Source organism: Dromiciops gliroides, chromosome 2 (assembly GCF_019393635.1).
Source record: "Dromiciops gliroides isolate mDroGli1 chromosome 2, mDroGli1.pri, whole genome shotgun sequence".
Taxonomy (NCBI): Eukaryota; Metazoa; Chordata; class Mammalia; order Microbiotheria; family Microbiotheriidae; genus Dromiciops; species Dromiciops gliroides.
This window is the reverse complement of record NC_057862.1, coordinates 656,323,552-656,351,062: the sequence shown is the minus strand read 5'-3', so window position 1 is coordinate 656,351,062 and position 27,511 is coordinate 656,323,552. Positions and strand designations below refer to the sequence as shown.

Genomic DNA, 27,511 nt, shown 5'->3' with positions numbered 1-27,511 from the left:
AATTCAAGAGCACCACTACCCAAAATGACAGTTTGGCAGCGCTGACCCCGACCCTCTTCTCCACTCACAGCTCCCACCGCACTGGGCCCGTGGGACCTCTCTGGTCTGCACTCCCACAAGTCTCCTCCTTCCTCCTTCCTCCGCCTCATGTCTCTCCCCTTTCCAGCCCCTTCTCCACTCCCCAGGCAGGTCTAACCTTGTCAGCCCACCTCCCCATCACCTCTGGGGCTCCCCACTCCCTCCAGGTTCAACTCCAAAATCCTGCCTGGCATTCAGAGCCCACAACCACATAACCTCCTCCCACCTGTGCAGGCGTGTAATACTTTACTGGCCCCACATGCTCAGTGATCCAGCTCCTCAGGACAATTGATCCTCCCAGACCCATGACACTCTGCCCTCCAAGCCTGGGTCACTGGACCTCCTGGCTTCTGTGCTATATTCAAGTCTCAGCTCAAACCCCACCCCCCAGGGCTTTCCTGGGTCCCCCCCCCCCTTCCTCTGAAATTGCCTTCCATTTAGCTTACCCCCCACCCCATGTATGTACATAGCTATGGGCTCGTTGTTCCCTCATTAGACTGTGAGCTGCCGGAGCTGTCTTTCTTAGCCCAAAGCTTGGTACAAAATTAGGGCTTAATTAATGCCTGGTGAATTGACATCAGGAAGACAGGAGAAAACAGAAATTTTGATTGTATCTCTTTTAAGTATGACAAAGAAAATGTAGCAGTTAATTTGGAACTGAGAAAATTAAATAAGACCAAAACCTGTGAAAGGAATTTGAGAAACCCCTAAAAAAACAAAGACTAAAAACCCCGGTGCTGGTGTCAGATCCAGGGAAGGTTTGTGACCTGCCATTGGGGCTCCCAAACACTTACCATTATTTCAAATTTAGTAAAAGAGGACATGTCGATGACACACACAGCCTCTTTACAGCACTTGACTTCAGACTCCACGATGTCAAACCAATCTGGCTTGTAGAACGTCTTGCTCTGTTCCAATGCCAATAGATCTAAAGGAAAGAAATGATCGATCAAGTTTAAAAAGGAAAGGAAAGAGGATTCCTATGAGGGGCTTGTTATATATTCCAGTGAGTAAGTCAAGAACAGATGATTGTTTACCTTGCTTGTTAAATATATGAAAGGCAGCATGATACACGAGAGAAAATAGGCCTTGAGGTCAGAAAGATGTAGTCTTTTCCTCTGACAGAGACTAAGTGTCCCTGGGCAAGTCAAGTCACTTATCCTTTCTACTACACCCCAGGCAATTTACTAAGATTAAGTGACAAATCCTTTGCTGCTCTAGTAGTCCAGGGGTTGTTTTAAGCCTCTGAAATCACAGATCTGAACCCAAATAACACAAACAGCGTGTATATAGCACTTTATGGTTACAAAGTACTTTTGTGTCCTTTTAATCATTTGCTGAATTATCGTATTGGAGCTTCACGATTACACTGTGAAGGAATGAAAGCTATTTTCCCATTTCACAAATGAGGAAACAGGTATACAGAGGTCAGATGATTTGCCCAAAGTGGATCGGGAACTGGAACCAAGGCCTCTCTTCTCTAAAATCCAGCAGTTTTTCTTCTCTAAAAAAATATGCCTTTCATATGCCACAATGTATTTGGTTTTTTCTCCATTTTTCAGGACATAAACTACAATGAGGTGTCACCTTTGCCATGTGGGATAAAGTACTTGGGCCTCTCGAAGCCATGTTTCTCCATCCATCTGGCTCCCTGTGCATCCAAACGGTCGTAAAGGGGAGATGTGCGCAGCTGCCGACCAGTCTGGAAATCCCATCTCGGTACCTTAAGATCACATAACAGGGCTGAAATGAACAGAAAAGCAGGTGAAAACACTCACTAAAGCAAGAAGGGCTTTATTCAGTGAGAAACAAGAGGCAAGGGGGTTGGTTCTTTCAACCCCCTCAAAAGCACATGGAAGACAGGGACTGCTTGACTAGCTCAGAATCCTCAATCTTTCCCAGTGCTTGGGACAGAAGAGGACATTCTTGCAAATGACAGCAGTGGGGAATCTTGTCAGTATGGATTGGGTGAGATGATGTGACATCAGCACTCTCACACGGAATGGCACTCAAAGGCCTTATTGTACATGTGTCCTGGGCATTGAAACCAACAGTAAATTAAATTAAGAGCTTCAGTCACACTTCTGAACATAAATACTCATAGACTATTTAGAAACAGTTGAGCAAAATCTGGGCATGGATTCCATCAGAGTGAGCAATAATCTAAAGAGATTCAAGACAAATTTTTTTAACTGAAAGGGAGAAAATGGAGAAATTGATGGTGATAAGAAGTTAGGAATGTGTTAGAAGCTGTCTCCTGTGTTAGTAATGAGTAATGAATAATCAGGAACCTCATTAATGAGGATTAGGCTTCTGAGAATAATTTTGTGAATCTACTACCTAGGAAAGTTTACAAGTCCAAAATAACAAGGAAACAAGCTAGAAAGTAGGAAAACGCCCACTAAGCAATACGTAGCCTCTTTCAGATTGTAAGATGGCAGCAACACGGGCGTGCTGAGGATCGCCAAGGCAGTCAGCACTGTCGGTGAACATCACAAAAGAAAGGGATCACTGGAAAACAGAGGAAGGCCTTCCTGCTTCCACAGGGAACCCCCTCCCCACTTCCCCAGGAGGAAGGGCCAAACTTGCAATGCTCCAAGTAATATCCAGTACATAAACAACTCACACTGACACAGCGGCCCACGCGGCCTAGGGTAAAGGACTAAAACAAATGTAAGGAGCGTACCGGGAGGAGCAATTAGTTAAGTGAAGAAAAAGTGTTCCTTTGAAGAACGAAGCAAAGGCTACTGTAACGACTGGAATGACGCCACCTGCTGGAGAGCTACTGTAGGAAAGGTCCACCAGGAGGAGAAGGTGCCTGAGGGCAAGCCATGCAGCTTTTCTTCTGATGTTTGCTTGTGGGAGGGAGAAGGGGTGAGGCTGGCGTTCTGCTCTCTTTCCTCAGGACTCTGGGGGAGAGCGGAGCTAAAAATGCACTCTCCCTTTGATAGATCAATCTAGGCCTTTCTCCACCAAATTGTTATTCTCCTTAATAAATGCTTAAAAGTCTAAATTCTTTTTTTTTTTTTTTTGCGGGGGCAATGGGGGTTAATTGACTTGCCCAGGGTCACACAGCTAGTAAGTGTCAAGTGTCTGAGGCCGGATTTGAAACTCAGGTACTCCTGAATCCAGGACCAGCGCTTTATCCACTGTGCCACCTAGCCGCCCCTAAAAGTCTAAAACTCTTGTTAAAGCTTATAATTTATTGGTGACCACTCATTAGATATTTTAGACAGTATAGCTAGAATTTTAGCCCCTTACAGAGAGAGAGATTGATAAACTGGGATAATCCAGCCTCCTTAAGGTATATGCTTAAACATGGAAATCTCTGGGTTAAAGGATCTGGAAATTTTAGTCATTTTTTATTTCCATAATTCTAAATTGTTTTCTAAAATTGTCATACTGATCGAAAGCTCCACCAACAATGCACCACTAGGTCTATCTTCCCCAAACACTGACTATTCCTATCTTCTGAAATCTTTGTCAATTTGTAGAATCTGAGGTAAAAGATCAGGGTTGTTTTGATTTGCATTTTTCTTATTAGTAACAATTTGGAGCATTCCTTCATATGGTTGTTAATAGTTTATAATTTTTCTTTTGAGAACTAATTGTTCCTATCTTTTGACATCTATTGGTAAATATATATGTGTGTGCCTGTGTGTCTACTGGGAAGGGACTGGCAAGGGATGCTGGAGGAAGGAAAAGGCTCACTCACGCATCACTTCCATGACACGGTGGCGGAGGAAGGTACGGCTGCTCTGCAGAGCCCCAAATCTTTTCAAGTCCAAACTCCATACATTTTCAGAAGGATAACCATGAACTATCCATTCAGCAAGGTACCTGTTTCGAGAAACAAAGGCACAGGAAGCTCTCGTTTCCAACAGTCCAAAGCAGTGGTCTCTTTCCACAATACAACATTCTTGAACGCACACATCACAAGTGTAGAGTTACTTATAGGTGACAGACCTACACTATCATACTAACAATTATAAACATTCCAGGATTCAGAGAAACAGCCTGCTGGTGTGGCTGCTCCCAAGTCCTACTCCAACTCATGATAGGAGGGGCACCAGGGATGGACACCAGCAAACTCACTGCCCTCTCAGGGCTCTAAAACTATGTGTTGCAAAGAATATGCCGGGGCAGCTAGGTGGCGCAGTGGATAGAGCACTGGCCCTGGATTCAGGAGTGCCTGAGTTCAAATTCGGCCTCAGACACTTGACATTTACTAGCTGTGTGACCCTGGGCAAGTCACTTAACCCTAACTGCCTCACTAAAAAAAAAAAAAAACAAGAAGCAAAGAATATGCCAACCTGCACTGGCACAGGAAGTTCAGTCATGAAGGACTTGTCTGATCTAGTCTTTATCCATAGAACAAAACTTAACATTAAAAAAGAGAATTTAAAGATGAGATAAAGTTGAAATATTTGCTCCTCAAGTTAACAAGAAGTCCCTGAAGTTTACTGAGCACAGGAGTGACCTGGTCAGGCCTGAACTGTGAGAAAATCATTTTGGCAGCCACGTGGAAGAAGCCTGCAAAGGAGGGAGACTGGAAACAGAGAGGCCAAACAGGAGACTGTTGCAAAAGTATAAGCAAGAGGTAGTAAGGGCTCGGAACCAAGTAGACTGTGCAGGGGAGAGGACAGAGATGAGAAACAAGACTGGGCAGCTGCTTGGACATAGAAGGTATAGGAAAGTGAAACTTGGGTGACTGAAAGGACAGCAGTGTCCTTAAAGGGGGAAGGGGAATGAAATCCATCCCACCTGTTCCTGCCCAGCACAGAGCCAACCTTCTGAGCAGTGCTTGGCAGAGAGGGGCCTGTCCCAGCAGCCCCTGCACAGCAGCTGCTTGGGCACCCAGGCAAGGGTCTGAGTAGTTGACCCCAAGCTCAGAGGGAGGGAGACAGGGAATAACAGAAGTGGGTGTGGTTGGACAAGCCCTACAACTGGCTACCACAGGGAGAGTGAGATGTGCCCCATCTTCCCAGCCTCAATGGGATGATTATGGACCACCTGGGTCTAACAGGTCTGCACTGCCAATGAAGATACCAAGGTCCATTTCTGGCTTTGCTAAAGACTTTGTGTGCTCTTGGGTAATTCACTTTACTTCTCTGGGAAGCCTCAGTATAACGTTGCTGCTTCCAGCCCAGTGGCCTGATGACAGGCACTATACTATGTATGACCAAAAAGTTCTAAACACCATACTTTACATATCAAAATGGGCACTGTCCCTTAAAGGAGCAACCTTGGAAATTACATTAGCATCCAATTCAAAGTGTATTTGGAAATGTCTTTAGAGATGACTTATGAACCACAAGGAAAACTGCCACCGTCACCTCATTGAGCCCAAAGCTCCTTCTGACCTTAAGTGAAATTCTCAGTCTGACTCCACTCCTCTCTTAGCAGACTTGGTTCTTAATCACTGCACTTTAATGCAAGTCAATTCTCAAAGAAGGGTTCCTGAAATACTTTTGGTTTTGTTAGAATAAGTATCTAGCCTCTGAAGGTGACTCCTTTGAAAGGGACAACATTTAACCGAAAGTTCTGGTATGTTTATTTAAAAAACAAAACCAAAAATAGTCACACGCCTTTAGTGGCATGCAGTGCCACCTCCTAGTATTACAAGGGACTGATTTGAGAAGTGTATCAAAGAGCAAACAGAAGCAGTCACAGTGAACTCTACAATTGTACTGGAGTTACTTACTTCCCTGCTCCTCCAGCAAATGACGTTCCGGCAGAGTTCATTCCAGCTAGTACGAAGTAACCCTGCACATTTGGAGACTCCCCCATGATGCACCTCATGTCTGGTGTAAAGGTCTCAGGGCAGTTCACCAACTTCATAATTTCTAGAGTTTCCAAGGCTGGCATCCTGCGCAGCAGGGAGCTCAGCAGAGGCTCTAAGCAGAAAAGAAATACAAAAAAATATTATAATTCTCAACTGCAGAGAAAGCAAAGACTTTAAATCCCCCATTTTTCATTCTCCTCTTCTTCCATAAGAACCCCCCCTTTTTTTTTTGGCAGGGCAATGAGGGTTAAGTGACTTGCACAAGGTCACATAACTAGTAAGTATCAAGTGTGTGAGGCTGGATTTGAACTCAGGTTCTCCTGAATCTAGGGCTGGTACTTTATCCACTGTGCCCCCTAACTGCCCCACTGCGCCACCTAACTGCCCCTTTAACTCTTTTTTTTTTGTTGTTGTATTTTGCAAGGCAATGACGATTAAGTGACTTACCCAGAGTCACACAGCTATGAAGTATCAAGTCTGGGGCCGGATTTGAACTCAGGTCCTCCTGAACCCAGGGCCAATGCTCTATCCACTGTGCCACCTAGCTGCCCCCCTTAGAACCTATTTTTTTTTTCATAGAACCTATTTTTTAAAAAAAAACCTTTAAAAGGAAAATCTTACAATTAAAAAAAAGAGAGGATCAGCTGTGAAATCTATTTGAAATAAAACACCTTAGAAGGATGATTGAAAATTTCTGCAGTGATATAATTACTGTGCAAAAGAGGAAAGGGCATCTTTTTAAAATTCTACAGAGCAAAGAGGCTATTGCTCTATTTACCTAAATGGAAAATTTGAAAGAGATAGGATCACAGAAAGGTTTTTAAAAATTCTGTAGAGAGAGGCAGCTAGGTGGTACAGTGGATAAAGCACTGGTCCCCTAGATTCAGGAGGACCTGAGTTCAAATTTGGCCTCAGACACTTGACACTTACTAGCTGTGTGCCCCTGGGCAAATCACTTAACCCTCACAGCCCCGGGGAAAAAAAAAATTCTGCAGAAGGTTCTCACATGAGGGGCAATGAATTCCTAAGGTGTCTATGAACAGAAAAACAATCCAACTGCTTTCCAGTGATTTCTTGAATTTTATAGAAAGTCCTGGCTGATGGGTTTTTTCTCTTCTTTAAGTAATGTAATGTAGGGGCAGCTAGGTGGCGCAGTGGATAGAGCACTGGCCCTGGATTCAGGAGGACCTGAGTTCAAATCCAGCCTCAGACACTTGACACTTACTAGCTATGTGAACCTGGGCAAGTCACTTAACCCCAATTGCCCAGCAAAAACAAAAAACAAAAAAGTAATGTAATGTAAAAAAAAAAATAAGATGCAGTCACAGGAACATGTCATGTGATTCAGCAACCATCAAAGTCAAAGATCCATGACCCCTGCCTGGGAGCCTTGTGATTATGTCTATACACAAAGAAATCTGGATCTGTTGGGTGGCTACTTATGCAGCTCAAAAATAAAATACTCTTTTAGAATGTTTATTTTTTAAAAAAGAATGGGGCAGGGGCAGCTAGGTGGCACAGTGGATAGAGCACTGGCCCTGGAGTCAGGAGGACCTGAGTTCAAAGCCAGCCTCAGACAGTTAACACTTACTAGCTGTGTGACCTTGGGCAAGTCACTTAACCCCAATTGCCTCACCAAAAAAAAAAAAAAAAAAAAAGAATGGAGCAGCCTAAGTACTAGTTTAGTTGTCATTAATCAGTTATATCTTTAGATAACTCATAACCTCCTTAAGCCTCATTTGGTTCATTTGTAAAAGGGGGATAAACATCACTGCCCAATCTACTTTTAGAGTTACAAGGATCCAATAGGATGTTTGTGATGCACAAATACGAGACAATATTATCATAGTGCTATTCACATACCAAAATGATCCCAGTCTTCATGTAGATTCTGAATGTCTAGCTGGTTCTTGCCCTCAGTAAAGATGGGTTTAGGGTTCTTTTCAAAGCCTCCAGATAGGATACCGCCTTGCCAGTTCCGAATGTATATCCTTCCATCTGAATCCACAATAGCTATAGAGAAGAGATGGCAACAAAGGAATAGGGAGAAGAGAATCTCCATATTTTTTAAGTTAAGATAATTTTCTAGACAAAAAAGAGAAAGAATTAACAAAGCAGGGCTTGGAAACCAACGAAATAGATTTATTTATTGATGAACTCGCCAAAGTCACCCAGGTCAGAATCCATTTGGGTCACAGGCATTCTATCTTTAAGATACTTCTGGGGGCAGCTAGATGGCGCAGTGGATAGAGCACCGGCCCTGGAGTCAGGAGGACCTGAGTTCAAATCCGGCCTCAGACACTTAACACTTACTAGCTGTGTGACCCTGGGCAAGTCACTTAACCCCAATTGCCTCACTAAAAAAAAAAAAAAAAAAAGATACTTCTGATGGATTTCTCTGTGGGGGGTGGGGATGGTGATGGGGTAGAAGTTGGTCAGCCACCTCCAAGTCAACTTCATTTCCAAAGCTGGTGGAGAATGTTTCTCTTGTTATCCTAATCCTCTACACTTTCCCCACCTCCCCTACACTCTTCCCTCCCCTACACTCTTCCCTCCCCTACACTCTTCCCTCCCCTACACTCTTCCCTCCCCTACACTCTTCCCTCCCCTACACTCTTCCCTCCCCTACACTCTTCCCTCCCCTACACTCTTCCCTCCCCTACACTCTTTCCCCCCCCCTCCCCTAAGGCAATTGGGGTTAAGTGACTTGCCCAGGGTCACACAGCTAGTAAGTGTTAAGTGTCTGAGGCTGGATTTGAACTCAGGTGCTCCTGACTCCAGGGCCGGTGCTCTATCCACTGCGCCACCTAGCTGCCCCTCCCCTACACTCTTAATTCAATGACTACAGAGTCTCTGTGGGTGCTTATAGCTCAAGAACTTTAGTGCCATTGTATCAAATGAAATTCAGGCCGAAAGAGGGGGCTATGGAACCTGTTTGGGGGTGATGGCCCCAAGATGATGTCAATATCTTCCCTCTGACACAAGGCTCATACACACAGAGAATCTACACTACACATCTTTCTTGTTATTTTGTCTGAATTACTCTTATGGATCAGATCACTGTGGCAAAAACCAGAGTTCTTTCCTTACCAGGGTTCTCAGATAGCATGGGAAGATGGTTGGGAAAAAGAATTTACTTGTAAGAGAACAGTGGTTTGGTGAAATAATGTTTTGGCTAGTTTTTAATAAATACCGACCTTAAAGAAATAAGTTGGTATTGGGTTTACCTCCCTATAATATTCCCTAGAAAATGAAAAGGTCCTTGGGGTAAGTTCTTTTCCCTTTCAGAAGAAAGAATAGTATAAATGAGCAAGATTTGTTTTAAAAAGTACAAGTCCTCACTTGGTGTGGTGCTCAGCAGTGGGGTCTCCAGGGGACGAGTCAGAAGGTAGAAGTGTTCACAGGCATGTAACGGGATATTAACCGGCTCTTCGTTGGACAGACCCAGCTCGTAAGCCCACTACAAATGGACAGATTTATTTGTGGGTGGGAAGGGGAGAAAAAAATACAAACGAGCAAGTTAAGTCTCTTGAAAACCTTAATTTCAAGTGACTTTTGTGCTCTTGCTACAATGTCAGATATGGAAAGCCAGTTTCAGCCTGCATTAGTCCATATAGGAAATGTCACTGTATTGTTTACATTGAAGAGATGAGTTCAGTTTTGGAACACAAGAAAAAGATTCATCTCCATGCTTAGAGGATACCTAATCTCTTAGGAACAAAAACGAGTTCTTAATAGCAAAATAAGGCATAGTCCCACCTATAGACCTCAAAACGACAGTGGCTAAATGAATTTCAAACCATAAATGAATTTCCTAGCTCACCTTAAACAGGTGAAAACAGTGAACAGTGAAAAAGGAAAACAATTTTCCTTAGAACAGCCAAACTGAACTCCATGCCCCTGACTAGGGAAATAAGTCAGCAACTTAATTGTGAAGCTGCTAAAAAAAGACACCCAGTGCAACAACCAGACCCACAGGGGTGGCTGGCCATACACTTAAGTTTCTGATCATGATCACCTCACTTAGTCAAGTGTGTAAGAAGGTCAAGTCTAAAGGTGACTCTCTTTCAGACACAAGGAATGGATATCTAATTTTAGTTCCAGGTTTTTTATCTGGTCCAAAATAGAATCATTCAGCTTTCTTACAATTACTTAATAACATAATTATCCACATCTTTACATGATTAAATATGTGGCATCCTGGATACTCAAACTCAACAAATGTAAGAGGCTAAACAAGACGAAATCGAGACACATCGCTTCTAACCTGACCGGCACAGTTGACAAAATACTGGCATTCAACGTCTCCTCTATCCGTTTCTACTCCTGTCACATGACCCTTTTTGACCATCACATGAACAACACTTGTTCTGTCACGGATCTGAACACCTGTGCCAAAGAAAGGGAAGCAAGTTAAAATATCATCCTAAGTTTGGGCACTAGAGAGGATACAAACATCTTATGTCCCAACCAATTTCAAATCACATTCTCTCTTTAAGGGAGACCTCTAAAACAGTAGGCCAGATACTCAATGAGCTACAAAAATTGGGAATGAAAATCTAACTCTTTGCCTTTAATTTTCAGAAACAGTATAAAGTGACATTCTACCTGTTTTAATACATGGCAGACCTGCTTCACTGACAATAAGTGGAGGGACCCTTCCTAATTCTGAAAATGCCCAGTTCTCTCAGGGAATTACTCTCATCCCCAAATACGATCATTTCTAGAGGGTACAGACATGAGAACCACAGGCATCAGTCAGGGAGGCTCAAGGCCCAGTCTATCTTCCCATCAACCCTTGCCTCCATCACCTTCACTCCCTACAACTTTTTTTTTTTTGGGGGGGAGGGTAAGGCAATTGGGGTTAAGTGACTTGCCCAGGGTCACACAGCTAGTAAGTGTTAAGTGTCTGGGGCTGGATTTGAACTCAGGTCCTCCTGACTCCAGGGCCAGTGCTCTATCCACTGCCCCTCCCTACAACTTTTTAAACCTGTGGATTAAATATCTAAGGTGTTTAAGCCTGGAGCTTTGAGAACTGTGAGAAATTCCTTCTAGGCTTACAGTATACAAATAGGTACAGAAAGCAATTCGCTGGGACAGTAATGGGAAAAGTAGATGAAAAAAAGTGACTATTATTGCTAATGAACCCTAATACTCAGGCATTTTTAAATGGTAACTGACTATCCCAAATGGAAAACAATCTTTCAAAAGTCAGACTTGTTTCTTTATGGGTTAAAAAAAAAAAAGGAAAACAAACTCTATTACTAGGGACAGCTGAGACCCCATCAACAAGCAAACAAGCGTCTCACCATTTTGAGAGGCAGCACTTGCCAATGCAAGAGTCACATCAGCTGGTGATACCACTGCATCCTCAGGCACATGCATGGCCCCCACCAGGTCATGGATGCTAATGAGTGGGTAAAGCTCAGCCACTCTCTTGGGTGAGATGATTTCAGAAGGGATGCCCATTACGCTGCCACAGAAAACAAAGATGCAGGGAGGTTACCAGCATCACTACAAAAAGCAGTAGCCAACAGGTAGAGACACTTCTCTCTCAGCCTTAGACATACCTCAGTCTCGAGTTGATTCGCTTCAAAGAGATCAGTCGATCCTGAGTCTGAGCCAACAAGATTGAGCCTGTCCTTATGTAGCCTGCATGAAAAACCAAGTCAGACCAGAGAAAGTTCTCTAATAGACTTTACTGGAGGAATTAATGGAAACACTTCCAATATGCAGGCAAATCTCATTTCCCACAGAAAAAGATCTTTAAGTGACTCAACTTTTTTAAAGAAATTAAATACAACTAGAATAAATCTAATCAACTAAAGCTAGAGTCCTACATCTTCACAACCTCCTCCCTAAAGAATCCTACAGAAATATGTCCTATAAGATAGGAATTCTGCAAGAGCCAAAACAGAGAAAGAAAGAAAATTATAGACCAATCTCACTAATGAATATTGATGCAAAAATGTTAAATAAAATACTAGCAAAAAGATTACAGAAATATATCACAAGGATCATATACTATGACCAGGTGGGATTTATACCAGAAATGCAGGGCTGGTTCAATATTAGAAAAACTATAAGCATAATTGGCCATTTCAATAACAAAAGAGTACAAAATAACAAATACAGAAATATTTTACATAATCATACATGTATAACCCATATCTGATTGTTTTTGCTGACTCAGAGAGGCGGGAGGGAGGGAAAGAGGGATAAAATTGGAACCCAAAACCATAAATAAAAAGAATTACTAAAATAATAAACTCTCACGTGTTCCATAATTTTCTAAAACTTGAAACATTTCTTAAAAATATGCAGGAATTTCCTTATCATAATTTTATAATAGTGAGGAAATCCTAGGTCAGAAATAAAAACAAACAGAAAAAACCTTCATAAATTCAAAAGGAACAAAAACATTTTATAACATTACCTTAAAACATTTTCATTATGTTTTTATTTTTGTCTTCATATCGCTGGAGCGTAATATAGGGAATGGCATATTTTAAACATTTAATAAATGCTTATTCAAATTAAAAAAAAGATGGGTATACTGGTAACTAGTCAATAACTATTTAAACAAAAAATTAGATAAACCTATAAATTTAATCTACACTATTAACATTTTCTCCATCACTTTCTTAAGTCTAGGCAATCAACAAAACAAGAAATCAAGCCCAAATCTGTAGTATTTGCCAGTTTATGGGGTGTGGATGTTAACTTTGAATGTTTAACAATCAATTCCCAAGAGCCAGTATCAGTTGGCTCTAGTACACCCTGCCTATAACCAATTGGGAGGAATGGGATTTTAAATCTGGGGAAATCACTCTTAAAGTACCTAAATAGATGGGTTAATCTTTTTTTTTTTTTTTTGGATGGGGCAATGAGGGTTAAGTGACTTGCCCAGGGTCACACAGCTAGTAAATGTCAAGTGTCTGAGGCCAGATTTTGAACTCGGGTCCTCCTGAATCCAGGGCTGGTGCTTTATCCACTGTGCCACCTAACTGCCCCTTAGATGGTTGATCTTAACAGAGAGTGTGGAAGTTGACCATATGGATTTCAGTTTATATTTATATTTATTTTTTTGCAGGGCAATGAGTGTTAAGTGACTTGTCCAGGGTCACAACTAGTGTCAAGTGTCTGAGGCCAGATTTGAACTCGGGTCCTCCTGAATCCAGGGCCAGTGCTCTATCCACTGTGCCACCTAGCTGCCCCTGGATTTCAGTTTTAAAAAGCAAAGGATTCATCCAAAGAGATCAAACTCCTTGCAATTACATGATACAGCTGAATTGCACTGAGAGACAATATGTGTAGTTGATAAAAAGCCAGCCTTGGAGTCAAAAAGATGAGGGTTGCACCGTGGCCTCTGACAGATACGCACTCTGACCTCTGAGGCATAAGAGGCCTCATCATCTGACCTGTAGCTGAAATCTTCTCCCTGAGTTGTCTCTCCGTCTCAGAGGGGAAGCTCTGTGAGAGCAGAGTATCCTGAGCCCTTGCCACAATGCCTCTTACAGAGTCAGTGCTTAATCAATGCTTTTTCATTCATTTCATTCATTCATTCATTCCTTGTACCTCTCCACTGCCCGCAGACATGTCTCTAACTCTCTAAGCTGCAGGAAGCTGCTAATCTGTATGGGAACAGGAAGTTTCCTCATATCATGGGTCTAGAAACAAAAATTTACATTAAACTACAACTTATTAAATTTAAAATATGTCATTTTAAGGGCAAAACCCCTGTCTCCTAAACCCAAGAACTACATGCTATCAAGGCCCAATCCAACAAGGCCAACCGATCAACGATTCATGCTATCAAAGGAAGGAAAAGAAATGAGCATTTATACCCATGTCAGGCACTGTGCTTGGCATTTTTTACAAATGTTATCTCAATGCATCCTCACAGCAACTGGCAGACAGGTCCCCATCTGACAGTGGATGAAAGTGAAGCAAACAGAAGTGAAGTGACTCGCCCAAGGTCACATGGCCAGTAAGTGTCTGAGGTCAGATTCGAATTTACTCTATTATTGGAATAAACCAGTTGGAGCAGTGGCTTAATGCTGATCTTACAATCCCGCCAAATCTCCCTAGTAATAAATAGCACACATCTGGGCCAGGGTCTGGAGATGCAGCCTGTGATTAAGAACCAGGAGCTAAAGGGTTCCACGGGAAGCTAAACAAATCCATCATCACAAGTAAGAAAATGACTCTTCAATGAGTGTCCTATGGGTACTAAGCACCCAAAGGTAGCACGTGCTCTTCCTTCCCCCAATTTCTCTCAAAAATATGGAAATTTGGACTTCTACTTGACACGTTAAAGGATGAATAGACAGAAATGGCCCAGAAGCTTTTTTTTTTTCTGGTCCAGTACACTGGATCATGCAAAGCTGGGTCAAGACAGAAGGAAAAGAATAATGAAGTTCGAGGAACGCTCGGACACAAAGATGTCACTGTCTTACCTGTCTGAATACCTGTCTCCTGCTCTAGCTGTTGATAGAGTTTGTTTGAATAATCGGCCATCTTTTGGTTTAAGGTAAAGTGCCTAGCTGAACTAACAATGCCTGCACAAAACCTGGTGGATCCAGCAGCCAGCCTGTAAGACAAATCACAAACAGGAACGGGAATGGGACCAAAGATCAAAAGAATATGGGAACGTATAGAGCTGTAAGCCGTCCATCCTTCCCCAACCCCTAAACTCCCTCAGTTAATTTTAGTCGATTTCTTGGGTTTTTTGGTTTTTTGCAGGGCAATGACTTGCCCAGGGTCACACAGCTAGTTAAGTGTCAAGTGCCTGAGGCTGGATTTGAACTCAGGTCCTCCTGAATCCAAGGCCAGTGCTTTATCCACTGCACCACCAAGCTGCCCCCCCATTTTAGTCGATTTCTTGAAGACAATTTATTGCCTGATTCATTATAGGAGCATTTAGAAATATTCCAAATTTAAGAGAAAGCACACATTTTTCTAAGCACTTGTGTCACGTGTCTGATGGAACATGTTCTTTCTTCAAAAACCAGAAAAGGACATAAGTCGCCGGCCAACCACAAGTACTATCTGCGCTTTGGTTTGAATACTATCTCAATAGTGCAGGGAAAATCACAGCTGTTATTGGGAAGAAAAAGATCTTCTAACACAAAGGCCTAAAGAAGCAGGCAATACCAGCCGCTTGGCGCAGCACAGCAGGCGAGTCATGCAGGGTAGTCCTTACCTGCCCTGTTCCAACAGGAGAATATCCTTCCAGCCCAATTTGGAAAGGTGATAGGCTACAGACGTGCCCATAATTCCACCCCCACAGATGACCACCTGAGCATGGCTGGGGAGTGAGATAGAAGGCTGAGACTCTGTAACGGCAGAAATGTGGCGCCCTGACTGGGCCCTGTTCCGCCATCTCTGACTGGCTCTCTGCCACCGAATATCACACAGCGACCGGAAAAACATGATGGCTTTTGTTTGTCAACTTTCCAGAAATGTGATCTTCACTCACAGAAGAGGAAGCGAGCCATAGAATTCAACCTAGAGAGGGAGAAACTAGACAGGTTTGATTCAATTCAGCATACAAGATTGATTGGAAAGACTTGTAACAAAGCATCTATTACACAGCAAACATTTTGTTAAGAGATGTAAGACTTTCCTCACCTTTAAAATAGGGATACTACTTAAACGCTATCTCTACCTCACAGAGTAGCTGTGAGCAAAGCATTTTGCAAATCGATATATAAAAATGAATTGTTGGGGCAGCTAGGTGGTGCAGTGGATAGAGCACCGGCCCTGGAGTCAGGAGGACCTGAATTCAAATCCGGCCTCAGACATTTAACACTTACTAGCTCTGTGACCCTGGGCAAGTCACTTAACCCCAAATGCCTCACTAAAAAAAAAAAAAGAATTGTTATCCTCATGAGGCATTGCCCTCCAAGGGAGATACAATTGATTGTTGTAAGCAGCCCTGGTTTACGTCCATGGAACCATAAAAGGACATAAAAGGATATGAAATGTACTAAATTGTACAAAACAGATAAGTAACCTCAAGAAGAGAACATAGGGACAGATCAACACAGGCTAGAGGAATCAGAGAGGCTTCATAGAAGAAGGAGGCCAGTGAACACCAAGCAAGAGACAGAATTTGGACATAGCAGGTACTTCCAAAATGCTTGTTGCTGAACTTGAAGCCTGGAAGACCTGGGTAAGGTGCCGCGTGACCCTAGCAAATGTCTTGGCCTCTGTTGGCACCTGTTAAATATGGAGGGGGGAAGGGAGATATTGGGCAAAATGGCCTTTACATTCCCTTACGGTTCTAAACTGATGAACCTACAATACGAAATCTGAACAGGAATGAGAAGAATACGTGTCGCCATTCAGTTGTGTCCATCTCTGCATGATCCCACTGTGGGGTTTTCTTGGCAAGGATACTGGAGTGGTTTCCCATTTCCTTCCCCAGCTCATCCGGCAGATGAGGACCTGAAGCAAACAGGATTAAGTGACTTGCCCAGGGTCACACAGCATGGAATAGTGAGGTTGCATTTGAACTCAGCAGGAGTCTGACCCCAGGCCCAGCCCTCTGTGCACTATGGCGCCACCTAGCTGCTGCCCATAATATATGTGCAAAAAGGCAAAGAAACCGGCCCCAAGAGAACAGAGTTGGTCCTGAGGAATGGTGAAGCTAAGGCTGAATAAATAAGGTATGCCCGGGGCTTAGCAGGGTTCAGGCAGATAGAAGGCACTGGATTTGACTAGAGCAGAACTATGACAGCTTCAAATTAGAGGCAGCAGAATTTAGCGGAAGGAGTCAAATAAGCTAGGTCTGAATCTGGGCTGTCACAGCCTGGTGACCCTACGGAGAGTCAATGGACCTCAGTTTCATCATCTGTAGAGCAATTAGAGTAGGCCCATTCTAGCTATAGATGCCAGACAGAAAAACGCGAGCTTGCTGAAGCAAGTAGTGAGTAACCATTAACAGTTTCACAGAATTAAGACATGATGAAAACAAATGTTAAGGGCACTGTGAAAAAATTATTATTAATAATGGATTTTTGGGGGGCAGCTAGGTGGTGCAGTGGATAGAGCACCGGCCCTGGAGTCAGGAGGACCTGAGTTCAAATCCAGCCTCAGACACTTGACACTTACTAGGTGTGTGACCCTGGGCAAGTCACTTGACCCCAATTGCCTCACTAAAAGTTTTAAAACAAACAAAAATAATGGATTTTGGGGGGACTCAGTTTCTCTCTACCTCTCCCCAGTTCAGAGGTCAATTTTTAGGACTGAGCTCTAATTCTGAGTAGGGTATACAACAGAGGTGGAGAACAGACTCTTTGATTAGCTCAGTTAACTGATTAAGCCACACCTATCTGAATTCACCAGACCTTGCCCTCAGGGGTCTCCAATTAGACCCTGATGTCATCACATACAGCTCAATTTAATACTGAACTTAGACCCCTAGGCGCCATCTTGGTTTGCACTCTAGGCTCTGAATGCTGCCCTGTTAGTGAGCACTCTCCTCTTAGGGCAGTATAGGTAATGTAGAAACAAAATGGCGCTGGTGGGATTTCTGCTTGTGTTAAACACCACAGGATCAATTCTTTACTAATATTTAATATACTTTAATAATAAATGCTTATGGGGACAGCTAGGTGGCGCAATGGATAAAGCACCGGCCCTGGATTTCAGGAGGACCTTGAGTTCAATCCGACCTCAGACACTTGACACTTACTCGCTGTGTGACCCTGGGCAAGTCACTTAACCTCCACTGCCCCGCAAATAATGATGGTGATGGTGATGATGATGATACATGCTTACAGCCTAAACTGGTACAATAGCCATTAATTTATAAGTAGCAATATTTTATTTGTTCCTCCCCCCCCACCCCCCACCCCGAGAAACACACAAAGTAGAAATATTCTATAGGTAGATAATAACACAACTACAACTTAAATGTAAGGATTTTGATGTTGTAGAATCATCACCAGGAGCAACATGTGAAACTCAAAAGGCTTTTTAGAAGGTACTATAAAGAAAATAACTTAGAAAATGCTACCAAGAACAAGGGAAAAAAGCAGAGGAGTCAAGAAATCTTTAAAAAAAGAAATGAGGAAAACCAAGATAAAACAGTCAAAGAATGACATGAAATCACTGAGGAACACAACAGGCTATAATAATCTCTACCAGCAAAAGGGTGCTGGTGGACAGCAGCCAATAACACTCTCCATTGCTTAGGCTCCTGCTGAAGGATCCGCCCTCTCTAACCTAGATCCCCACAATGGTGAGGCTTGGGAAGGTTACTAAAAATCAAGGTGAGTCAAAGAAAACAGATCCTCCCCCAAAGGACAGAAAAGATGGTGAGGAAGAGGATGTCAGAAGATGACAAGAAGAGTACTGGATAAGAGACTGTGGTCCCTCAGAAGAAAGGAAAAAAGGTAAAACCAGCCAACCAACAAGGCCATTATTGCCACATCTGCCAAGAAAAGAGTATTGACCTTTACCAAAGGAGCATCTCCCCCTGTTAAACCCAAACCCAAAGCCAAAGAAAGCCCAACCCCAGCCAAAGTAGTTGTCACAGCAGGTAAGAAAGGCTGAAGCAGCGGTCATTCCAACTAAAACACAGCCCAAAATGGGTAGAATGCCAAGGATAAGGACAATGAAACAGGAGGGGGACAAAGACCCTGAGTCACTCAAAGTGATGAAAACATGTTCAATTCCAACCAAACGAGACTTGAATATGAGGAAGAGAAGGATGAAGAAAACGAGGAAGGTTCTAAAGGGGAAGCTATCAACACACCTGCCAAAGGGAAAGGGTTCCTGTGACGGCTAAGGCATCAGAGAATGAGAACAAAGATGAAGAGCACAAAGGTGACAAGGAAGTCATGTGTGCCCAAAAAACAGCTGGAAAGAGGAAAAAGGAAACTTGGAGGGACTCTAAAACCAAGAAAAATAAATCGTAAGTGGAAACATCTACAGCCTTTTTTTGGGGGGGTAGGGCAATGAGGGTTAGGTGACTTGCCCAGGGTCACACAACTAGTAAGTGTCACGTGTCTGAGGCCAGATTTGAATTCAGGTCCTCCTGAATCCAGGGCTGGTGCTTTATCCACTGCACCACCTAGCTGGCCCTCATCTATGACTTTTTTAATCTATTGACTAGAAACCTAGTTTTCAACAAAAATTCTTCTGAACTAAAAACTGGCATCACTGAATCCTCTGCAAAACACCATCTTGCAGTTGTGGATGCCTGAGTTCTCATGTCTGGCAAAGGAATGGTATGGGATTAGCACTATTAAATTGTTTATTTGTTTTCTTTTTTACTGGGCGATGGGGTTAAGTGACTTGCCCAGGGTCACACAGCCAGTAAGTGTCAAGTGTCTGAGGCCGGATTTGAACTCAGGAACTCCTGAATCGAGGGCCGGTGCTTTATCCACTGCGCCACCTAGCCGCCCCAAATTTTTGTTTGTTTTTTTGTTTTTTACTGGGCGATGGGGTTAAGTGACTTGCCCAGGAGCACTATTGAAATTTAAACTAGCCAGCTGGGGCAGCTAGGTGGTGCAGCCCTGGAGTCAGGAGGACCTGAGTTCAAAACTGGCCTCAGACAAGTAACACTTATTACCTGTGTGACCTTAGGCAAGTCACTTAACCCCAACTGCCTCACAAAAAAAAAAAAAAAAACTAGCCAGCTGACATGGGTCTTCTTGAAAAGACGAACACACCTTGAAGCAAGCTTATCTCTAGCCCATTAGGCTTGACTGCCCTACCACCAGTGGGGGATGTTCCACCCTCGGGTGATCACCCCCAATTAGAGTCATCACCCCATCTGTCCCTCCACCATCCGTCCTCCATAAAAGCTATGGCCTTTCTCCAGCTCGACAACAGAACTGTGTCTCTGAATCTATATCCCCTTGAGACTTCTCTCAAGGTTTCCTTTCTCTAGCACTCAAACAAAATATTATTTTATTCTAATTGGATTTGTGTGTGAAAAGATGTAATTCTTTAAAGAGGAATACCCAAGGACCCCCAACACCATTTCCCCTGTGACAGGAAGGTGAGTCTGATGAAGGCCTGGAAAAAGCAAAGGAAATCAAAAAAGATCACAATGCAAAGACATTCTCTGTCAAGAGCCTGTATTAATAACTCCTCAGGAGAAACTAAAGGAATGTCTGAAGATGCTATTGAATTCAGTCAACCCTAAGGATGGGATCCCTAAAGGAATCGCCTACATGGAATAAGACAGAAGCATGACAATTTGCAAAGAATTGACTGATGCTGACCAGTTCTCCACTTTCAGGCCAATGAATTACCTGGAGCTGACCAGACTTGGTCAAATCTCCCTTTGTCCCAAGCTTTCTTTAGGTACTTTTGCTTATTATGTAAAACAACTTATCTTGTGAAATGAGAGAAACCTACCCTATCCCCAGATTCCATCTTTAGACATTCTTAGCATCAGCTATGAAATGTCTAAGACCTTAGTTGTTATAATGATTTATTAATTTTCAGGTTGACAAGCACAAGTGGACAAGAATTTGGGAGAGAAATAAGGAATAGAGATTGATGATTGGGCCACTATTCTGAAGTTAAAAAAAAAAAATCAAGGCCAAGGAAATTCAAGAGCATAATTCCAGGAGTGAGAATAGTAAGTCAGCAAGAGACACTTGTACTGAACAACTCTGACCCACAATGCCATCGGAAAAAGTCTACAGAAGTGTCTAACAGCATGTCCAATAGAACCAAGGCAGACCTAAGGATAAGTATTCACTGAATTTCCCACTGCTGAAGGGGCAGAAGCAGCTGTAAATTTAGGTAATCGAAAGGAAATTGAATGCAATCAAGTTGGAGTTAAAAGGACAGAAAACAACTAATACCCAGAGGTATTTGGGTTTTTTGTTTGTCAAAGTCTATCGTCTTTTTTTATTTTTTGGTGGGGCAACGAGGGTCAAGTGACTTGCCCAGGGTCACACAGCTAGTGTCAAGTGTCTTAAGGCCGAATTTGAACTCAGGTCCTCCTGACTCTATCCACTGAGCCACCTAGCTGAGATAAACCCAGATGACATTTTTTTTTTGGCAGGGCAATTGGGGTTAAGTGACTTGCCCAGGGTCACACAGCTAGTAAGTGTTAAGTGTCTGAGGCCAGATTTGAACTCAGGTCCTCCTGAATCCAGGGCCAGTGCTCTATCCACTGCACCATCTAGCTGCCCCTTCCAGATGACATTTCAAGGGAGGGAGCATGAGGGTTTCGACTAGATGAATGTTTCCATTTAAACTTTTGGAAGAGATTAGATATAATATGTAAACGGTTGGCCTTTTTAGGAGTTGTCAGGAGTTTAGAATATTATATGAATGAACAAAACCATTTTTCTCTAAGTATCTGTAATTGTTTTTTGTTTTCATCCCACCACCACTCCCTTTTTTTTAATGTTAAGGAAAGAAAAAAAGTCCTTGACCTCAAGAAATTTATATTCTAAGTAAAGCACCATATAGCTAACAAGTAAACAATGAACTTAAGAACTCTGCACGCAAGGAGATCAGATCAAGAACACGGAGGGCCTCCAAGCCTTAAAAGGCTCAAACAATTTATTATTCAAAATTGCAAGCGTGAGTTTACATAGGCACAGTAGCATCAGTTGCTAGTAAGTAAATTTGGTATCAAAGGGAAAAAGAGTACAGGGAACAGGAACGAATAACAGAAATTAATTTTTTTTGGCTGTTTTTTAAAAACGGGGAAACTATGCAGGTTTAAAGACAGGAAGTAGTCCATAGAAAAGAAGCTTTTTTTTTTACTCGGTTTAGAAAAGGACGGGCCCTGGGCCCTATTTTACCGATGCAGGAAAGCCCCTCCGGGGCTGGCCTGGGCCCAGGGCCTCCGCGTAGAAATCACTCGGGCCCAAATAGCAGGTCGGCGGCACCGAGCAGGAAGCCCCGGCCTCTCAGGGTCTACTTGGGCCACCCCACAAGGGAACAGCGGCCCGAACCAGTGGTACATTAAACCCGACTGGGGTCTCGGAGGCTCCAAGGGGGAAAGGCGGGAAGCAAACCGGGGTGAACTTGACCTCGAGCCGGCCGCGGGGGAAGGGCAGGACCGAGGGGCGGGGCCAGGCCGAGGCCAAGGGCGCGGGGCGGAGCTGTTGGGGGCGCGCGGGAGCCGGGGGCCCCCGAGGGAGGGAGGGAGATAGAAGAGGGAGGTTCGCGGCCCCGCCTTACCTCACGGCCCCGCCGAGGAGCGAGCTATAGGAGGCGGCAGGAGAGCTCCGGAGGGTCGGCTCCGGCTCGGGAGGGCAGGGAGGGTGCGGAAGGGGCGGGAGGATCTCGAGCTCCCGACCTTTCGCGCTTTACGGCCCCTTCAACAAGGGTACGGCGGCGGGCGTCCCGTGCGCGTGTCGTCACGCCGCCGGCCCCGCCACGTGGTGTTGTTTGGGTTCCGGAGCGGCCCCCACGTGCCGGGCCGCCTGAGCTGCCTTTCCCCTACCCTAACCCACCTCGCCGAACGACTACAAGTCCCGCCCTTTGGACGCCTTTTTTTTCGTCAAGGCAAAGTTTATTGATAAAATGTTTAAAAACGCATCTCACCGGGTAGCTAGGTGGCGCAGTGAATAGAGTACCGGCCCTGGATTCAGGAGGACCTGAGTTTAAATTCGACCTCAGGCACTTGACACTTACTAGCTGTGTGACCCTGGGCAAGTCACTTAACCCCAACTGCCCCACTGAAAGTAAAAAAAAAAAAAAACCCACCATCCTATTCCACGTTTAGCGTCGGAGAAGCTCGGGGTCTCAATACCCAGTACAGCGCGTACCACTCGGCGCTGACATAGGGGGAGGCGGGCCCTCGCCTCTCGGCGCAGCCGAAGGTGGACACCCGTTCCACGGCGCGGCCGTAGGCTGAGGAAGAGGTGGGCTCCAGCTTCTAGGCGCAGGCGCAGGCGCAGGCGGGCCCTCGCCCGTGGACGCTGCCGAAGGCGGACACTCGCCCCTCGGCGGGGCTGTAGGCTGAAGCGGAGGTGAGCTCCAGCCGCTAGGCGCAGGCTGGTCTTCCCCTCTTGGCACAGCTAAAAGTGGGCACCTGGCCCTCGGGACGGCCCTAGGCCGAGGCGAAGGTGAGCCCCAGCCTCTAGGCGCAGGCGGACCCTCGCCTGTGGACGCAGCCGAAGGCGGACACCCGCCCCTCGGCGTTGGCATAGGCGGGCCCTTGCCTCTCGGCACAGCCGAAGGCGGACACCCACTCGGCGCCGGCATAGGCGCAGACGGAGGGGGGCCCCAGCATCTCGGCGCACTCCAAGACGGACACCCACCCCTAGCCACTGGCGCAGGCGCAGACGGAGGTGGGCCCCAGCCTCTGGGTGTAGGCGTAGACGGTGGGTCCCAGCCTGCAGGCGCAGACGGAGGCGGGACCCAACCTGCAGGCGCAGGCGCAGACGGAGGCGGGACCCAGCCTGCAGGCACAGGCGCAGGCGCAGACGGAGGCGGGACCCAGCCTGCAGGCGCAGGCGCAGGCGCAGGCGCAGGCGCAGACGGAGGCGGGACCCAGCCTGCAGGCTCAGAAGCGGAAGCAGAATCAGAAGCAGGAGGAGTTGAAGGATAAGCAAACGTATGCAGGCCCCGCCCCTGGGCAGCAGCAGCAGTAGCAGCAGCAGCCGCAGCAGCCGCGGCTAACTGGCTTCCTTGCCAGCGGTAGAAGACGTTGGCCACCACGTCACTCTGCAGTAGTTGGCTGTTGTCGAGTAGCTCCACGCCGGTCATGACGTAGAAAGCTTCCCGCGTCCAGAGATTGCACTGGCGCTCGATAGCCAGCAGTCGGTCCCAGCTGCGGCGGCTGGGGACCTGCAGCTGCAAAAGGAAGTCGGCCATCGCCTTGAGGTCGGAGCTGCACTGAAAGGCGGCCGCCATGAGCCGCGCGAAGCCCGTGCCGCTCTCCATTCTGATAGCGCTCTGCACGACGGGCGGCAGGCCGAGCAGGACCGCCTGGGCGGTGCGCTCCTCTTGGGCTGCGGAAACACGAGAATGAGAGATGGGTGAAGAGCGGCGGCCTAACCGCTACCTGCAAGCTCGGATTATTTAGGCTCTTTTGTGGGACTGTCCCGGCGGGCACCGCGGAAGGCCAACCCAGGCTCCTACCCTCAGGCGCTACGGCCCAAAAGCAAACTAAACTTTTATAACTGTTTAAATATAATTGTTTTGGATGGAGCACCGGCCCTGAAGTCAGGAGGGCCTGAGTTCAAATTCGGCCTCAGACACTTAACACTAGCAGTGTGACCCTAGGCAAGTCACTTAACCCCAATTGCCTCACCAAGAAAAAAATAATTGGTTTCTCTTGTATGTTTTTCCGAAGTCTTAAAGGTTTATGAAATGGAACTTTGTACCTCTCAATCCCCCCCCTTTGAAAAATGCAACTAAACCTAATTCCTTCTCCCAATCCACTTTCAGTAGCTCAAATGGAGATTCCATAAGCTACTTGGACGCTAGAATGAAGGGCCGAATGATTTTGCCAGGAAGGCTTCCTTGATCAACCATACTGTTTCTATTATATATTTCTTCAATATACTATATTCATTTGATACTTTAATATTTGGTCCTGAATGTTTTTCCACTAGATTGCCTGACTTTTCCCAAGAGTGAAAGCTGTATGTTTTGTATCCCTCAAATTGGTCTACTTTAGTGCTTTGCATAAAACATGCTATCCAGCTGAGGGTTAGTGTGGTCACACCTGTGTCTGCCAGCCCATTGACAGTGAACTGCAGATTATAATCACCCATTGCCAATCTTTAGGGTACACACTCCCCCCAAAAGTCATCCAGTCCCCGGAGACTGGTACCAGACCCACCCCTAGGCAAGAACTTACACCCTAGATTCCCAGCCACCCCCATACCTGTTACAAACTCCAGGGCAAGACCTCCATGTAGAAATGGATTAACCTCTGGTTGGTTCAAGTTAGAATTCAGGGCTGCCAGCCTAGCCCGGACATTTTTTATCTGCGTGGAATCCATCTGGAAGATCTCGGCTGGATTCTTGTCCAGGGGACTATCTAGAAATTTAAAAGCCCAATTAACACACGACCCAAAGGAGAGTTAACAGGTGGTCCTAAAAAGAACCCAGATTTTGTCCAACCCATGAGTGTCAATTCGGTTCCTTGGGCCCCACGGTGTTTCTCCTTGCAAAGGATCCCTAGTATTAGATTTCTTGTAACACAGCCACCACCTTAGATCAGGCCCTCATCACTTTTCACTTGGATTAGTACTATAAAACCTCCTCTAGCTCTACTTTCCAACCAATCAGTAAACATTAAGTGCCTACTATGGGGTAGGCATGGTGCTAACCCACTGGCATACAAAGAGGCAAAAGACTCCCTGCCCTCAAGGAACTTAGAATTTAGTTGGGGAGACAACATGCAAACAAATATATACAAAGCAAACTGCAAATAGGAAGTAAATAATTAAAAGAGGGAAAGCACTGGAATTAAGAGGACTTCCCAGAAGGTAGCATTTTTGTTGCCAAAGTGATTTTCAAATCATCTCCCTAACCCAACAAACTCCAGTGGCTCCTGGTTACTTCTACGAACAGAGAGAAATTCCTGTCTTGGCATTTAAGGTTTTTCACAACCCTCCTATGGTTCCAGTCCCCGCCTTCCTCCCATTCTACAATCCCTGCCATACTAGCCTAGAGACAGTTCTCACACAAAAGACTCCATTCCCGGACTCTTGCCCTTTTTGTACTTGCTGACCTCCATATGTCTTGAGTTCACTCTGCTTACTTACCTCAGACTCTTCGAATCCCGGCTTCTTTCAATACTCAAAGTTAAATACCATCTGGTGGAAGAAGGGCTACACTGCCCCCTCCCCAGCCTCCCCATGGCATGTACCTTTCTCCATAAGACTTTGCATCCATTCTTTCTCCTGCAAGCACCTATTTACAGTATTGTCTCTTCCATTGAAGTGAAAACTCCTTGTGGTTCCTGAAAGTTTCTGCTTTTCCTCTAGATTACCTAGTCTAAGTACTTAATAAATGCTTTCTTGATTGGTTGTTTGCCTACACACACACACACACACACACACACACACCCATTCATCCATCCATCCATCCATCCATTAGAACTGCAAGCTCTTTGAGGGCAGGGAGTTTTTTAAAATTTTCCTTTCTATAGTGTCTAATCACTACTTGTTGAATGATTGTATTTTCCTTGAATCGTTTACCTGAAAAGGGTCTTAAAGGTAATTGAATTAAACGCTCCCTTTTCACAAAGGAGTAAACCGAGTGCTAAAGCTAGATTAGATTCCTTATGTCCTTTCTTCAGTAAACATCTGTATTGGATCATTTGTTGCTCTGCCTTATCTTGGGTTCCTAACCTTTTAGATAGGGGCTTCTTGGGACACCAGTCTGTTTTCGGATCCTCCCCAAGTATCAAGTTTACTAGGGTTGACTACTTAAAACTGATCTCAGCTTCTTCCTCAGTATGGGGGACAAGGAAGGAGGTGGGGGAAGGAAACAAGCATTTATCAAGCACGGTGTTCCAGGCACAGTGCTAAATGCTTGACAAATAATCTCTCATTTGAAGCAAGCAGCCACAGAAAAATCTTCTTTAGCCCCACAAATGAGCTGGAGCTTTCTTGCATGATCTCTGTTATCAGCCACACTGGGAATGAGAAAGATCCCAGAACAACATCCGCCATTACTGCATGTTGCACTTCCAGGGTCTTTGCTTTAAAGATTACTCGAGATAACACCCAGCGATGAGAGATAGACTAAAGTAAAACCCTGGCCCCATCATGAGAAGCAGCTGTAACGAAAACTTTGGACCGGGAATCAGACACTTCTGCCACTTACCATTTGTGTGGCTTGGGCCAATTATTGAATTTGTCTCCACCTCAGTTTCCTCATCTGTACAATGAGGAACTGAAATAAGTGAAGTCTAAGGTCTATATTTTATGTCCCCAGATTATTAACCACCCAGCATATTTTAAGTCCCCAAATACCAAAATTCCATTGTAGTAGCCAAAACCTTGCAACCCCATGTCAGTCATAAATACCTCTTAGGAATACTTCAAGGGAAAACTTGGGGCTCACATAAAAAGCACACCACAATCTATTCCCTGTGTCAGGAGAGAGAACCGGGAATCTACTGCCCCTTAAGAAAGTTGTTTTACACTTACCAGCTGTGTGACCCTGGGCAAGTCCCTTAACCCCAATTGCCTCACTAAAAAAAAAATAAAACCAAAAAACCCCCAAAAAACAAAAAAAGGGGGGGGCAGCTCGGTGGCGCAGTGCATAGAGCACCAGCCCTGGAGTCAGGAATACCTGAGTTCAACTCCGGGCTCAAACACTTAACACTTACCAGCTGTGTGACCCTGGGCAAGTCCCTTAACCCCAATTGCCTCACTAAAAAAAAAAAAGTTGTTTTAGCGGTTGATAATGAGAAAGTGACCAGGCACACTTGAAGCAGCTGTACTGCAGTACTTTGCAAACTAGACCATTAGAGGCTCAGCCTGGGAAGGAGATAAAACCACTCTACTCAGCACTTCCTGGGATTATGCTTCCTTTTCTTTACCTCGTCCATTTTCTGCCGCACCACAATCATTTCTCTCCCTCCTCACCCCGTCCTGGCTTCAGGAAAGACTGAACTGCTCCATCGTTCTACTTACCGTCTACGTGACTCCCTTCCGCGTCCACCGATTCCCTATAATGTTCCCCATT

At 44.9% G+C, this 27,511-nt stretch overlaps 1 protein-coding gene across 6 annotated transcripts in view; it reads right to left on the bottom strand.

Moving 5' to 3' along the window:
- Positions 1 to 23,138, bottom strand: part of PDPR (pyruvate dehydrogenase phosphatase regulatory subunit) — a 41,535-nt gene extending 18,397 nt beyond the window's left edge. Inside the window, exons 1-12 of one of the 6 annotated variants that reach the window (XM_043983211.1) lie at positions 23,119 to 23,138; positions 15,069 to 15,373; positions 14,323 to 14,456; positions 11,434 to 11,515; positions 11,173 to 11,336; positions 10,131 to 10,252; positions 9,206 to 9,323; positions 7,727 to 7,876; positions 5,783 to 5,975; positions 3,794 to 3,918; positions 1,666 to 1,821; positions 873 to 1,006 (exon numbers count right to left, since the gene is read on the bottom strand). In XM_043983211.1, the coding sequence (XP_043839146.1) occupies positions 873 to 1,006; positions 1,666 to 1,821; positions 3,794 to 3,918; positions 5,783 to 5,975; positions 7,727 to 7,876; positions 9,206 to 9,323; positions 10,131 to 10,252; positions 11,173 to 11,336; positions 11,434 to 11,515; positions 14,323 to 14,456; positions 15,069 to 15,298 (1,608 nt within the window). In that variant the 5' untranslated portion in view covers positions 15,299 to 15,373; positions 23,119 to 23,138. Of the gene's footprint in view, positions 1 to 872; positions 1,007 to 1,665; positions 1,822 to 3,793; positions 3,919 to 5,782; positions 5,976 to 7,726; positions 7,877 to 9,205; positions 9,324 to 10,130; positions 10,253 to 11,172; positions 11,337 to 11,433; positions 11,516 to 14,322; positions 14,457 to 15,068; positions 15,389 to 22,033; positions 22,466 to 22,561; positions 22,652 to 23,118 lie in introns of those variants that run through there. The other 5 variants (XM_043983209.1, XM_043983210.1, XM_043983208.1 and 2 more) reach the window with 5 other exon arrangements.
- Positions 23,139 to 27,511: the final 4,373 nt, after the last annotated feature.